This window comes from Bombina bombina, chromosome 1, assembly GCF_027579735.1.
Source record: "Bombina bombina isolate aBomBom1 chromosome 1, aBomBom1.pri, whole genome shotgun sequence".
Taxonomy (NCBI): domain Eukaryota; kingdom Metazoa; phylum Chordata; class Amphibia; order Anura; family Bombinatoridae; genus Bombina; species Bombina bombina.
In genome coordinates this window covers 825803726-825820635 of record NC_069499.1, presented here as the reverse complement: position 1 = coordinate 825820635, position 16910 = coordinate 825803726, and the positions used below count along the sequence as shown (strand labels likewise).

Genomic DNA, 16910 nt, shown 5'->3' with positions numbered 1-16910 from the left:
ATTATCACACTTAAAGAGTAGCTATATTCTACCTATTGGGTATCCCTTGTTTTAAACGCATGAAACTAGTATGCTGCCGCACTAGTGACGTTAGCACCACAGGTTACCATTGTAAACCCAGATGTACAGACATTTTTTTTTTCTAGCAACCCCTCTAACTTCTTATCCATAGGATCTTTAAAGGAACAACTATCCTCTAAGGGCATAGTAGGATTCTGGTTAGTGTGGACATTGCCCCTTCTGCCAAGACTCCTTAATAGAGTCTGCTATAGGAAACATCCCGTTAAAAATAGGGTATGGAGAAAAAAGGGATACCCAGTTTCTCCCATTCCTAGAAATAATCTTTGTAGCCCTTACTGGTACAGGAATTACTTCCACATAAGGGGCTTTTTAGGATTGACTACGCAAATAGTCTCGAAATCGTCCAAGGTAGCTAAAACCTCCTTAATTAACAAACGGAGGTGTATAAGCCAAAACCTGAAGAAACCAACTTCAGTATCAGATAAAGGTTTACACTGTCTGAGTCTGAGATTTCCTCCTCAGATACTACCGGAGTATCTTCCTCTTCAAGCTTCTGGAAAGAAAACTTTCAGAATAGCCACTACTGTATCAGAAACCTTTAATTTAATACATTTCCTCTTACATTTTCCCTTTAGCATGGGAAAAGCATATATTGAACATTGTCATTAGACTCCTGAACAACATCCGCCTTACAAGAAGTTGGCTCAGAAAAATCTATCCCTATTTTTTAAATATTCTCACCACATGAGAAAAAGAAAGGGATTGGTGGTTCCATATTGGTATTAAAACATAAAGAACAAGAGACACTATGCAGGGCCTCTTGTTCCATACTGACTCACAATTGATGATTAATCAAATAAAAGTCTTACATTTTTTAATAAAAATGAACACAGATCAAACGATTCTGTCTCTTTAAATTTTAAAACGTACGTTTTTATTTTTTGTGCAGAAAATAGGGTAAATTGGTACACAAATACTGTAGAACCCTGCTACCCCTCAGCTAAACCCTGCTGAGGTTCTCATTTTGCTTTCTGACACCAGATAGATTCCCTCAGAAAAAGGACCGGAACTAAGCTGTAGCGCTGTCCAGTCCCAACGCATGTTTAAACACTGAGGGCTCAATTTATATATCAAACTGTCTGATCCTTCCGATAATAGGAAGTGTTAGGAAGTGTAAAGGACGTGGTGCGCAACCCAAATTGGCGCCACATATAGCTCCGCCCATCGTGGGCGTTTCCAAAGGCAATCTCCAGGTTGCCATTTTAATGCTTAAAGTTAGGTCACCGGGAGATATTATCTGCAAAGCCTGGAAGTAAACAGAGTCTGCAGTTTCTAGACCGCTGCTTAGCCCTGTGAACAGTGAACCACCTCTAATGAGCCTGTCTCCTCAGTCCCCGTGATATAAGCCCCCGGGAGCCGTGAAAAATCACCTAATTATGAGACTATCTCCTCAGCCGCAGTGCCTGTTTAAAAGGTGCTGTCTATAAATCCCCTCCTTTGGTATATAGGAGGCTCTATGTCCCAGGTAAATAAAGTGCTCCACTTCCTCTGGATCCTTTTATTATTTTCCCAGACCCAGAATAAAAAAGTCAGCACTTCCCTTGTAAATCTGCCAGACAGCAAGGCAGCTAGGAAGGTTTGAGAGGTCCTCTCCCTCACATAGCCCTGTGGACAAAATATAAAGCCTGAGTAATCTTACTTAGGCTATCAGGATTAGGGCAGCATAAATTACATGGGAGGCACAGTGAGAATTATGTCCCACAAGTTCCCATTTCTCTAAAGCCACCACTGCTCTACTAAAGAGACTGAAATGGACTACGGCTACACCCTAGAACAAAGCAGCACAATCTTGCACTACTTAAAAAATAATAAACTCTTGATTGAAGAATCTTTTACTAACACCTAACTTTACCACTTCCTTGCTCTAACGTAAGCAAAAAGAATGACTGGAGTGGGAGGGAAGGGATGTGATATTTAACAGCTTTGCTATGGTGCTCTTTGCCGCCTCCTGCTGGGCAGGAGTGATATTCCCAACAGTAATTAATGATGATCCATGGACTCATTGTGTCATTAAAAATAAATCATTTTTTTTTACCAGTTTTAGCCGTATCCATCTCACATGCCATGAAATACAAGTATAGTAATGGTAAACTCTGAATCTGCTGGGCATGTTGAAAAAAAACAACAATATATCTAATTTGTGTGGGTCACGGAAATTTGACTTACAATAGCAAAAAATACTCAAAATTGGCTTAGCAATGGGGTGTGAAAATGGCTTAGCAGCAAAGGGGTTAAATTAACATACTTAGTTTGCACAATTACTGATTGAAAATCTGAAAAAAGTTCATTATTTCTGTCACTTTGTAGCATGTTGCGATTTATACAAAAAATTTGTAGGTCTAAAATATCTAACCAAAAAATATAACATACATACATACATTTAAAATTACACAAAATTCTGATTTTGCAGAAGGGTGGTTTAAGTAAATAATAAAACATGAAATAGTTGCATTAAAGGGACATTAAACACTTTGAGATGGTAATATAACATGATAAAATTGTATATATAGAAAAAACTCTGCAATATAATTTAATTATTTATTTTGTTCCCTTTCCTGTAATTCCATTTTGAAATTGTAAACTTTTCAGTTCTTGTTAGAAATGGAAGAGCATAACACTGATCTTCCACACAGCCATTGGCTGCACTCTCTAGTGACCTATTTATAACTGTCCCTAATTGGCCACAGCAGATAAGGTAACCTAAGTAACAACGTGTTTTAAAGACACTAAAACTTTACAGTTATTTTGTCAATCTTTAAACAGCTAATGAAACTTTAAAAAAATACATCTACATGTTATTCTCATACTAATCTTTTATTTGAATGCATCATTCTATCTAGCATTTATTTAGTGTGTAATGATACTTTAAAAAGTCACCCTACATCATATTTCACAAAATATCATCTAATTTTCCCCTCACACAGTTCTCAAAATTATTTTGATTGATGTTTTTTTTTTTGTAATAGTTCAGAGAAAAATGGATCTATGAGCTCTAACATCAACAATGCAAAAAACTCAGGTAGCAGCTGCTGCCTGGTTTAGCCCTCACATTGCAGCTCTTGAGGGTATGAGTATGCTACTCCTAAATGCTTAATAATGAAAAGTTAAGCCACTGATTAGCAATGACGATCAAAAATAACTATCAATGGCACATCACCTTACCTTCAAACAGAAAAGAAAGAAGTCTGCAGCAAGGCCACTAGTGGAAGTGACTGACAACAGATCCACCAGGCACTCCACTCTCCACTGCTCGCAGGTCACCTTTTCATACAGTGCGTCATCATCATCAACTGGACTGAAAGAGCCAATAAAAGACAACATCTTACTTAAAAGGACATGAAACCCAATTTTTTTCTTCTAATAATTCAGATAGAACATACCATTTTAAACAACCTTTCTATTTACTTCCATCATCTAATTTGCTGTGTTCTCTTGTTATGCTTAGTGGAAAACTATGGGTAACTAAAGATGGAGTGGCCAGGTTGGAAGATGAAAATGCAGTAGTCTTAGTATATAAGAATTATGATGTTCTGTGAGAACACCAAGATCTGATAAAAGAGTGAATGTGAGAAGTCGGGAAACACACTGGTGTGATAGTGAAGGACATTTCTGATATTGTGTTTTAAAGTGACAGTAAAGTCAAAATGAAACATTTTTATTATTTTAATATGGCATATCATTTTAACTTCTATAATCAAATTTACTTTGTTCTCGATGTATCTTTTTGTTGAAAAATATATCTGTACAGTTGAAAGAAAAAGTCTGTGAACCCTTTGAAATTACCTGGATTTCTGCATTGATTACTCCTAAAATGAGGTCCGATCTTCAACTAAGTCACAATTATAGACAAACACAATCTGACTGAACAAATAACAAACAGTACTTTTTAAATTATTATTAAAACTATTTGGAGTTATGTTTTAATTAAGGAGATGAAACTGGAAATGCGGGTTGCACAGGTGCCCTGCCCTTTAAATAAAGGTACACAAAGCCTGAATACTGAAAAACAAAAAATTCTTCTAAAAAAAGATTGGTTAATATGAAACCATGCCTCAATCTCAAAAACTTTTAAAGGACCTTAGAAGATGCATTACAGAGATGCAAGGAGCTGGAAAAAAGTTCCAAAATAATTGCCGGGTTGTTCATTCATCAATACACGGTAGGACAAATTGTCTACAAATGGAGAAAATTCAGGACTGTTGTTACTCTCCCTTGGAGTGGGGTGTACTGCAAATATCTCTCTAAGAGCACAACAGGCAATCCTGATAGAGGTGAGAAAGAACCCAAGGGTAACAGCAAAAAAACATAATTTATGTAAGAACTTACCTGATAAATTCATTTCTTTCATATTAGCAAGAGTCCATGAGCTAGTGACGTATGGGATATACATTCCTACCAGGAGGGGCAAAGTTTCCCAAACCTTAAAATGCCTATAAATACACCCCTCACCACACCCACAATTCAGTTTAACGAATAGCCAAGAAGTGGGGTGATAAGAAAGGAGCGAAAGCATCAAAAATAAGGAATTGGAATAATTGTGCTTTATACAAAAAACATCATAACCACCACAAAAAGGGTGGGCCTCATGGACTCTTGCTAATATGAAAGAAATGAATTTATCAGGTAAGTTCTTACATAAATTATGTTTTCTTTCATGTAATTAGCAAGAGTCCATGAGCTAGTGACGTATGGGATAGCAGATACCCAAGATGTGGAACTTCCACGCAAGAGTCACTAGAGAGGGAGGGATAAAATAAAGACAGCCAATTCCGCTGAAAAATTAATCCACTACCCAAATCAAAAGTTTCAATTTTTACAATGAAAAAAACTGAAATTATAAGCAGAAGAATCAAGCTGAAACAGCTGCCCGAAGTACTATTCTACCAAAAACTGCTTCTGAGGAAGAGAAAACATCAAAATGGTAGAATTTAGTAAAAGTATGCAAAGAAGACCAAGTTATTGCTTTGCAAATCTGATCAACAGAAGCTTCATTCTTAAAAGTCCAGGAAGTAGAAACTGACCTAGTAGAATGAGCCGTAATCCTCTGAGGCGGGGATTAACCCGACTCCAAATAAGCAAGATGAATCAAAAGCTTAAACCAAGATGCCAAAGAAATGACAGAAGCCTTCTGACCTTTCGTAAAACCAGAAAAGATAACAAATAGACTAGAAGTCTGTCTGAAATCTGAGTAGCTTCAACATAATATTTCAAAACTCTTACCACATCCAAAAAATCTAAGAATCTTACCAAAGAATTCTTAGGATTAGGACACAAGGAAGGGACAATAATTCCTCTACCAATGTTGTTAGAATTCGCAACTTTAGGTAAAAAATTGAAATGAGGACAGCAAAAACCACCTTATCCTGATGAAAAATCAGAAAAATGAGATTCACAAGAAAGAACAGATAATTCAAAAACTGTTCTAGCTGAAGAGATGTCTAAAAAGAACAATACTTTCCATGAAAGTAATTAATGTCCAAAGAAAGCATATGCTCAAACAGAAGAGCCTGTAAAGCCTTCAGAACCAAATTAAGACTCCAAGGAGGAGAAATTGGCTTAATGACAGGCTTGATACGAACCAAAGCCTGAACAAAACAATGAATATCAGAAAGATTTAGCAATTCTTACTGTGAAACAGCACAGGAAAAGCAGAGATTTGTCCTTTCAAGGAACATGCAGACAAAACCCTATGAAGAAACTATAAAAACCTAGGAATTCTAAAATAATGCCAAGAGAATTCATAAGAAGAGCATCATACGATGTAAATCTTCCAAACTCGATAATAAATCCTACTAGACACAGATTTACGAGCCTGCAACATAGTATTAATCACTGAATCAGAGATACTTCTATGACTAAATACTAAGCGTTAAATTTTCATACCATCAAATTAATAATTTGAATTCCTGATGAAAAAAAACCCAAATGTTAAGATATAAGGTCTGGCCTTAATGGAAGTAGCCAAGATCGGCAACTGGACATCCGAGCAAGAACCATATACCAAAACCTGTGTGGCCATGCTGGAGCCACCAGCCACACCAAAGATTGCTCTCTGATAATTGAAAATCACTCTAAAAAGAAGAACCAGAGATGAAAAAATATAGGCAGATTGATAATTCCAAGGAAGTGTCAATGCATACACTACTTCCGCCTTAGGATCCCCGGACCTGAATAGGCCCCTGGGAAATTCCTTGTTTAGATGAGATGCCATCAGATCTATTTCTGGAAGCCCTCACATCTGAAAAATTGAAAAACATATCTGGGTAAAGAGACCATTCTCCCGGATGTAAAGCTTGATTAACAGAGATAATCCGCTTCCCAATTGTCTATACCTGGGAAAAAAACCACAGAAATTAGATAGGAGCTGGATTTAGCCCAATCAAATATCCGAGATACTTCTGTCACAGCCTAAGGACTGATAGTCCCACCCTGATGATTGACATACGCCACAGTTGTGACATCGTCTGTCTGAAAAAACAATAAACGTCTCTTCTTCAAAAAGAAACCAACTGAAGAACTCTGAGAATGCACGGAGTTCCAAAATATCAAATGGTAATCTCGCCTCCTGAGATTTCCAAACCCCTTGTGCTGACAGAGATCCTCAGACAGCCTCCCAACCTAAAAGACTCGCATCTTGTAGAGATCATGGTCCAGGTTGAAAGAACCGAAGAGCCCTGTAGAACTAAATGATGGTGATCTTAACCACCGAATCAAAGATAGATAAAGATTAGGATTCAAAGATATAAAAAGTGATATCCTAGAATCCCTGCACCATTATTCAGCATAAAAAACTGGAAAGGTTTCCTATGAAATGAGCAAAGGGAATCGAATCCAATGCTGCAGCCATGAAACCTAAAACTTCCAAGCATATATAGCAACTTGAAGAAAATAATAGAGACTGAAGGTTCCGACAAACGGAACCTAATAAACTTGTCACTTGTCTGTTAGAGACAAAAACATTGACACAATCTATCTGGAAACCTAAAAAAGGTGACCCTTGTGTGAGGAATCAAGGAGCTTTTGATAAAAAGATCCTCTAACCATGTCTTGAAGAAACAACAAAGTTGAATCGTATGAGATTCCGCAGAACGAAAAGACTGAGCCAGTACCATGATATCGTCCAAATAAGGAACACTGAGAACCTTGAAAGGAATCTTATAGCTGTCGCTAGACCAGAAGGAAGAGCAACAATTGGTAATGCTTGTCAAAGAAAATAAAAATAATCTGAATGAAAACAGAAAATGAAGATATGCATCTATTGTATCTAATGTAAACAAATAATGCCATCACTGACCAAAAAGGCAGAATAGACCATATAAACACCATTCTAAAAAATGGTACACTTCTATGACAATTCTAAAAGATTTTTTATCTTTGGAACAATGAATAGTCTTGAATAAAACCCCAAAACCCAGTTCCTAAAATGAAACTGGAATAAATACCCCAGAAAACTCCAGGTCTGAGCAGCGCTTGAGCCCCAATGGGTGACCAGCCGCACTTCACCAGTACCCAAAACATATAGGTCTGAAACACACTTCAGGAAAGTGTTAGTCTTACTGGAATAGCTGGAATATGATAGAGAAAAAAGACTTCTCACAGACGGTTTTACTCTGAATCCTATTCTGTACCCAAAGTCTAAGAAGTTTGGACCGAATAGAACCAAACAAATTTCAAAAAAGTCTTAACCTGCCCCTTACCAGCCAAGCTGGAATAAGAACCGCACCTACATGCAAATTTGGGGAGCTGACTTTGAACTTTTAAAAGGCTTAAATAAATGAAGAAAAAACTTCCAATTATAAACATGTTACTTGGGGAAGAATTCAGGATTCCGTTCCTTAGTAAGAACAGAAAACTAATAAAAGCTTAAAGTTTTAGTCTTAGAACTCAATCTTGAAGCCTAGAGTAACAGTTAAAGAATTGAATCCAATTATGAACCAAATAATTGATTATCTTGGAAAAAAAGAAATATGGATTTTAGAAATCAAATTAGCATTCCAAGAATAAAATCACAAAGTTCTTCTAGCTAAAATAGCTAAAGACATAGATTAAACCTCATTTGCGAAAATATTTAATAAAATGACAACACAAATGAAATTATTAGCATGTTAATCAAGTTAAAGGACCAGTCAACACACTGGACTTGCGCAAACAACAAATGCAAGATAGCAAGACAATGCAATAGCACTTAGTCTGAACTTCAAATGAGTAGTAGATTTTGTCCTTTTAACAATGCTAAACAAATCATAATCCGATACTTGATCTTAAAGTATCCAACCAGAAAGATGAAGCAATTGCAACATCAGCAAAATAAATTACAGGACTAATAAAAGTACCTGAAAATAATTTTCCTTAAATAAGATACAACCATCTGAAGGAAAAAAAAAAATACTATTTGCTATAAGAATAATAGTATATTTAGCAGGAGTAGAGATAGCCCCATTAACTTGAGGAATCTTTCCTCAAAACTAACTGCCGGCAAAGAATACAATTTAAAAACCGAAAGAAGGACTAAAAGAAAATTCTCAGCCTATTCCATTCCCTAGTATCAGGAACTGGAAAAAACCTCTGAAGAAATCACAGAAGATAAATAAGCAGAATTTAAATGTTAGCTAGTCTTTAAAATCCAAAGAACTAGTTACTTCAATATCCAAAATAATCAACACCTTTTGAACAAAGAACAAATGTACTCTATTAAAAAATAAAAAAGTAGATTTGTTAGTGTCAATATCTGATGAAGAAAAATTCTTTATGAGAAAAAAACACCATCAGAGAAGGATAATTCATTATGTTGTTGGTCATTTGAAACTTCATCAACTAAAAAAGAAGTTTGAAAAAGACCTAAAAATTTATTAGAATCTAGCACAAACTTACTTCACCACCTCCATGGGAGGCAAAGTTTGTAAAACTGAATTGTGGGTGTGGTGAGGGGTGTATTTATAGGCATTTTAAGGTTTGGGAAACTTTGCCCCTCCTGGTAGGAATGTATATCCCATACGTCACTAGCTCATGGACTCTTGCTAATTACATGAAAGAAACCTCTGTTTATGTGTCCACTATCAGAAAAACATTCAACAAGAATGGTGTTCATGGAAGGACACCACAAAGGAAACCACTGTTGTCAAAAAAAAACAACAACATTGCTACACGTCTCAAGAATGCCCAAGATTACCTGGATGTTCCACAATGCTTCTGGGAAAATGTACTGTAGACAGATAAGACAAAGTTAAACCTTTTGGCAAAAATACACAATGCTATGTGTGGGAGAATAAAGGACAGTGTAAACACCACCAAAGCCTCATCCCAACTGTGAAGTATGGTGAGGGAGCATCATGGTTTGGGGCTGCTCTGTTTTCTTAGGGCCTGAATGTCTTGCAATCATTGAGGGCACTGTGAATTCAAAGTGTATCAATACATTTTGCAAGAGAATATCAGGGTAACAGTCCATGACCTCAAGCTTAAAGGGACACTGAACCCACATTTTTTCTTTCGTTATTCAGATAGAGCATGCAATTTTACGCAACATTCTAATTTACTCCTATTATCAAATTTTCTTAATTTGCTTGCTATCTTTATTTGAAAAAGAAGGCACCTAGGCTTTTTTGGTTCAGTACTCTGGACAGCACATTTTTATTGGTGGATGAATTTATCCACCAATCAGCAAGAACAACCCAGGTTGTTCACCAAAAATGGGCCGGCATCTAAACTTACATTCTTGCATTTCAAATAAAGATACCAAGAGAATGAAGAAAATGTGATAATATGAGTTTATTAGAAAGTTGCTTAAAATGTCATGCTCTATCTGAATCACAAAAGAAAAAAATTGGGTTCAGTGTCACTTTAAGAGAGGTTGGGCAATGGCCCAAAACACACAAATAAATCAACTAAAGAATGGCTGAAAAATTAAGAGGATTTATGTTTTGAAATGGCCACGTCAGAGCCCTGACCTTAACTTCCTTGAGATGCTGTGGCATAACCTGAAGAGGGCTGTGCAACCAAGGCAACCCAGAAAAATTGATGAACTGAAACAGATTTGTAGGCAGTGGTCCAAAATTTATTCTAAAAGCTGAAATTCTTATAAGCAGCTACAGAAATGTTTGTGGGGGCTGTTACTGCTAAAGGAAGATCTACAAATTGCTCAATTCAAGGGTTCACTTAGATGTGACTTAGATGAAACCTCATTTTATGAGTAATCAATGCAGAAATCCATTGGCTCACCCGATGTGTTCAGCTAGCTCCCAGCTAGCCTACTACTTAACAAAGGCTACCAAGAGAAAAAAAGCTAATTTGATAACAAAAATACAATTGAAATTTCTTTGAAAAAATCTGAATCATGAAAATATTTCTTGAACCTTCTACCCTTCAAGATCACAGCTTCTTATTATGATGTGACTCTGGGGAAAAAAATCAGCTTCATCTTTATTAAGCCCTTTAGTATACAAGAACTTTCTACCATGTTATCTCTCTCCCTTCTTTCTGAATTACCCACGATTACTGTAGAATATATTTATAGTAAAGGAAATCTGCGTGTGATTTTCTTTAGACAGGATCTCAGACTGTTGCTGAGGATGGGACTGTTTGTAAAGCTGCAAGATGTAATGCTCAGAAAGAGGAAATAGGAGAAAACAGAGATGGTCAGATCATTATAACACTCAAACAGTCCACAAATAGGCACAGGGAGAATTTTGGAAGTCATATGAGTAAAGGGATAACCAGATTTTAATGTTAAAAATGAATTAAGAATAAAGTGGGATGATTAGAATGTGAGAGAGCTATGTGGCAAACTGATAGTTATCAAGGGTCACAGTAGATGATACAGCAGGCACATAAGAGAGAGTGAATATGAAATAATCTCTAAGGCCTATGTAGAATTCCTTAGATCTGCAACATGACCTTGCTTAGGAGTGAAGATAGAAGACTCTGCTGTGTATTGGTTGTGCTGTGAGCTTCCCAGCAATGAGAGGAGGTTTTTTTGAACTCTCCGAGTGTTTACTAAAACTGAACACAAAGGCAGGAAGCACGAAGACATTTTGGATTACTTCCTTTACATAGTAGTAAAGATTAAAAACACTGTGCTAACATTAATGCTGCAGTATAATCACTTTACTCTGAAGTTATAATCTCTTTACAGAGAAATTACAAAATGATAGCTAACCCTATTATAATCTTCCTGTCTGTATATTAACCTCTTGAGTGCAAATTAAAGTTCAGACCCATCTTCCGCTTTACCTGTATGGTGGAAAGGCTCTTAGCCATACTTCCCACCGCCCCAGTTACTCATCATCAAGGTGCCAGATGACAATGACCTTCTGGCAGCATTTACCATATAAAAACATTTTCCCTCAGATTACATTTTTAAGGAATCCAATGCCTCTTTATGCAGCAAGTTATTGAAATAGAGAAAAAATATTTGCCATCATTGGGTGGGGAAGTCACTGTCTCACCCCATACAAAACACTGATTGTGCTTCCTTACTATATGAAAGCAACAATCTGCTTTCATATAGTAAGGAAGCACGACCAGTGTATAGGGAGCAGTGGGAGGGAAGGAGGGAGGCATGTGGATAGGCTCAGCGAGGAGGGGGAGAGAGGGGTGGGTTCCCTACAGTACAGGAATCAATGTTATATAGGCACCCTACAACCCAATTTCATCCATTAAATAATTATCCGTATGTTGATCTGGAGAAGACACTTAAAACAGTATATCACTCTGTCTCACAGTGTGACTTGATCAGACAATAGAAACCATTAAGAGGAGGGTTACTAAAATGGTACATGGTCTAGAAAATAAAACTGACAAGGAAATGCTTTTTGACCGTAATATGTATAGCTCAGAGTAGAAAAGAAGAGAGGTGATACAACTGCATTGCCTACCAGAACATCCTTTAAATTGTAGCTGGTCAGACCCAGCTGCTGCAGCCCACAGAGAGATGTCCGGGTAGGCCAATCCAGCCTTGGATGGGACCCTACACTATGGCAAAAAAATCATCTGGAGGGGGGATCCAATGCTACAGAAAAAAGGGATTTTGCAGGGGGGAAGGTGAGGGGGCACTTCACAACAAAAAATAAAATAAACAAAAACATAAATTATGCTTACCTGATAATTTCATTTCCATCTGTATGGGAAGAGTCCATAGCTGCATTCCTTACTTGTGGGAAATACTGAACCTGGCCACCAGGAGGAGGCAAAGACACCCCAGCCAAAGGCTTAAATACCTCCCCCACTTCCTCATAACCCCAGTCATTCTGCAGAGGGAACAAGGAACAGTAGGAGAAATATCAGGGTGAAAAAGGTGCCAGAAGCAAAAATTTCAAATATAGGGCCGCCCATTGGAGAACACGGTCGGGAGCTGTGGACTCTTCCCATACAGATGGAAATCAGGTAAGCATAATTTATGTTTTCCATCTTAATATGGGAAGAGTCCACAGCCGCATTCCTTACTTGTGGGAAACATATACCCAAGCTCTAGAGTACACGGAATGCTAACGGTAGGGAAAAAAGAGAGGCGGACCCTAATCTGAGGGTACCACAGCCTCAAAACCCTTCTCCCGAAGGCTGCTTCAGCAGAAGCAAAAAAATCAAACTTGTAAAATTTTGGAAAAAGTATGTAAGGAGAACCAGATAGATGCCTTACAAATCTGATCCATAGAGGCCTCATTTTTGAAGGCCCAAGAGGAAACCACTGCTCTCATAGAATAAGCCTTAATCCTCAGAGGAGGCTTATGTCCCGCCGTTTCTATGCTAAACGGATGATACTCCTCAGACAAAAAGATAAGGAAGTCGAAGAGGCCCTCTGACCCCTACACTTCCCGGAAAAGAGAACAAACAGAGAAAGAGATTTGTCTAAATTCCTTTGTGGACCGAAGATAGAACTTCAAGGCACAAACCACAACCAGAAATATGTTGTAAACATTCGATGAAGGAGGATTAGGACATAAGAAAGGAACCACAATCTCTTGATTGATGTTGCGAATTGACACAACCTTAGGAAGAAAGCCTAACTTGGTTCGTAGAACAGCCTTATCGCAATGAAAAGCCAGATAAGGAGAGACGCATTGCAAGGCAGCAATCACAGATACTCTGCACGCAGAAGCAATAACCAGTAGAAAAAGAACCTTCCAAGACAACAATTTAATGTCTACTTCATGCATAGGCTACAATGGGGCCCGTTGCAAAACCTTAAGGACAAGATTTAAACTCCAAGGAGGAGCCTTAGATCTAAACACAGGTCTGATCCCAGCAGAGCCTTAACATCTGGAAGCTTTGCAAACCTCTTGTGCAGTAACACAGACAGGGCCGAAAACTGTCCCTTCAGGGGACTTGCAGAAAAGCCCTTCTCCAGATCATCCTGGAGAACAGAATAAGTCGGTTCTCCACACCCTATAATAGATGCGACTAGGAACCAGCTTACGAGCTTGAATGAGAGTAAAAATAACTCTCTCAGAAAACCCTCTCTTGGCTAGGACTAAGCGTTCAATCTCCACAAAGTCAACCTCCGATCTAGACATTGATGAACAAAGAGACCTTGGCCAGCAGATCCCTGCGACAAGCTAACTTCCACGGAGGAGATGATGACATCCCCACTTGATCCGCGAACCATATCCTTTGCGGCCAAGATGGAGCAGTCGGTATCACCGACGCCTGCTTGACTTGAGCCACTACACTAGGAAGTAGTGGTAACGGTCGGAAAGGATAAATTAGATTTAACCTCCAAGGGACTGCTAATGCTCTGCCTGAGGATCCCTGTACCTCGACCCCTTACTTGGTATTGAGACGTTATAAAATCTTCCTCTTGAAAATCTCTGCAAACACTCGGGATGGAGAGACCATTCTCCAGGATGAAAAGATTGTCTGCTGAAGAATCCGCTTCCCAGTTGTCCACACCCGAAATGTGGATCGCTGACAGTGAACAAATGCGGGTCTCCCCCACACCAGAATCAGAGATACTTCCCTCAAAACTAGGGAGCTTCTCGTTCCCCCTGATGGTTGATGCAAGCCACAGAGGATATATTGTTTAATCTGATTAACTGGGACGAACTCAGCAGAGCACAAGCCTTCAAGACGTATATTGCCCAAAGATCCAAAAATGAGATCAGGAGGGAGCTTTACCTCCTGAGACCAGATACCCTGTGCCACCCCAAACGGCTCCCCATCCTGACAGACTCGCAATCGTAGTCACAATCACCCAGGATGGTCTTGAGGCGGACATCCCTCAGGACAAGTGATCCGGACAAAACCACCAAGAGAGCGATTCTCCCTATTGGCTGTCCAGAGAAATCTGTTGAGACAGATCTGAATGATCGCCGTTACACTAGTTCAGCATGCGCAGTTGCAACAGTCTGAGGTGAAACCTGGCAAAAGAAATGATGTCCAAGCTGGACACCATGAGAAAAATCCACTCCATACACCGAGCCACAGATGGCCTTAAGGAGATCTGGAGGGCAAGACATGTTAAAGCTAGCTTGCAACGTCTCCGGTCTGTTAGAAATATTCTCATGTCTATGGAGACTTTTATAGTACCCGAGAATTCTACCCTGGTACTTGATACAAGAAAACTCTCTAGATTATCTGCCATCCATGACTGGAAGTGCTGGTCCAGGAATGCAAACCTTAGGAACTGGAAGTGGTCCTAGAGGAATGGTACGAGAAGGGAGCATCCTTCAGATCTATTGTGATAGGGAAGAATGGACCTTATTGTCTCCATCTTAAACAAGGGGACATTTAAAAACCTGCTTAAGCACTTTAGGTCCAGAATCGGACAGAAAGTTCCCTCCTTCTTAGGGACCACGAAAAGCTTTGAATAGTATCCCGAACCTCTCACTGTGATAGGCACCAGGACAATAACTCCTAGAGGACAGATCCCGTACACAACCCAGAAAGGCTTCCCTACTTTCTGGTCAGGAAGACAGGAGGAATCTGCCCTTGGGTGGCTGAGACTTAAAACCTATCTTGTAACACTGAGCTATGACCTCCAGGACCCATGGATCCTGCACGTCCCTGAACAGAGCGACATACTGTCCCCTACACAATCGAGAAGAACCCCGCCCATTCATACCGACGTAGACTCTGCAGGCTTCTTGCTCTGCTTGGATTTATTTCAGGAATGAGCCGGCTTCCAAGAGCTCTTGGTTCGCTCTGGCTTAGCGGCGGACTGATGACATGGGCTATATCAGAACGAAAAGAGCGAAAATCGTCCCTTAGATTAGTTCATATACTCTTGCGGTAGGAGGGCACCCTTGCCCCTGTGACCGTGGAGATAATTGAGTCCAGGCCTGGACCAGACAAAATCATTCCCTTAAAGGGAGGGAAGAAGTCTACACTTAGAAGTCATATCCGCAGACCATGACTTCAGCAAGAGCCCGACGGGCCTGAACAGAAAAAGCTGAAGCCATAGCAGTCAAGCGAATAAACTGCCTAATAGCATCACAGATAAAAGAATTAACAACCCTCAAGGCCTTAAATCTTTTCTGAGTAACGTTGAGAGGATCCTCCACCCAGATCAAATCCTATAAGAAGTCACACCAGAAGGTAGTTTCTCCCATAACCGCGGCAACACCCTCCGCCGGTTGAAACAAATATCCCGTATGTTGAAACATCTTTCTTAACAGAGTTTCCATCTTTTATCCATGGGCTCTTCAAACAAAGAACTATCCACAAGCGGGATAGTATTACGTTTAGCAAGAGTGAAGATAACACCATCCCATTTAGGGACAGAACCTCACAACTCCATTGAGAGTCCAGGACCAGGGACAATTTGTTAAAGGGAGAAGAGAAGGAGATGGAATCCAATCCTGTCCCATTCATTCTAATAATGTTCGCCATCTAACAGGAGCAGGGAAGGATAAGGTACCACCCTGTTCTCAAATTCTATCCAATTTAGGAATTAAAGGTTCATCAGGCAATTTGGCCTCTGAAACCTCTGAATTCGCCAAAAACTTCCTTTAGAAGAAAGCGCAAATTCCTAAATGAAAGTCTGGTTCCTCTGCAGCCGGAGGTTTAGAAACAGCAGAATGTTCATACTCTGAAGTCTCAGAATCAGAACTAACTTCATCCTCAGATAACCCTCAGTTAAATCCAATAAATTATCCAAGTGTACTCTGGGAAGGAGTGCAATATGTAACCTCTCGCTTGCGCTTAGCAGGGCGAGGTACAACATTAAAAGCTGCAGACACCAGTAATGTCTGGTGAAAAAAAGCCCCCTCCAGATGGAGGATCAACAATGCTACGGGAAAACTGTGTAGAGATATAAAAATGTAGGGTACACACCTCACTGGACGACAACTCCTCAGAGGTTGACGGCTCCATGGTATCAAACACGTTTGATATTATCACATTATCAGGGCATATGGAACATAATTGAGAGGGCGGAACTAAGGCCTCCTCACCATATAAACAGAAATTACTCATTAGGAATAGAGGGAGTGCCATCACCGGAGAACTAGAGAAATAAAACATTTTATTAAAAAAAACGGCACCCCTATATTCCAATGGCTGGGGCACTCACCACCTCCTATGACCCAGACAGTACAGAGATTTATGACTCCTCTCTGATAGACACCCGGTCAGGAAAAGGGGAATGAATCACATGGTGCACAATTGCAGGACCGTCCCTGCTATGAGAAAGCGTGCCAAGCTTGTAAACTGCATGGCTCTCAAAGTGAAAGTGAAACCTGTATATTCCATAACAGCCTATGAGCACATAACATCTCACACATAAAAGCAGCATAAAATCAAATACACATATAAGATTATTCCACTAAGGATATATTAACCCTTGATTCTATACAGATAAAAGGAGCCACACTGTTACCCTGTCTTCTTGCATTATCATA

General features: G+C 39.2%; 1 protein-coding gene across 1 annotated transcript in view; it reads right to left on the bottom strand.

Annotated features, from left to right (window-relative positions):
- Positions 1–16910, bottom strand: part of TANGO6 (transport and golgi organization 6 homolog) — a 284857-nt gene that overhangs the window by 207082 nt on the left and 60865 nt on the right. Inside the window, exon 10 of the mRNA XM_053699413.1 lies at positions 3244–3376. Coding sequence (XP_053555388.1) covers positions 3244–3376 — 133 coding nt within the window. The remainder of the gene's footprint in view (positions 1–3243; positions 3377–16910) is intronic.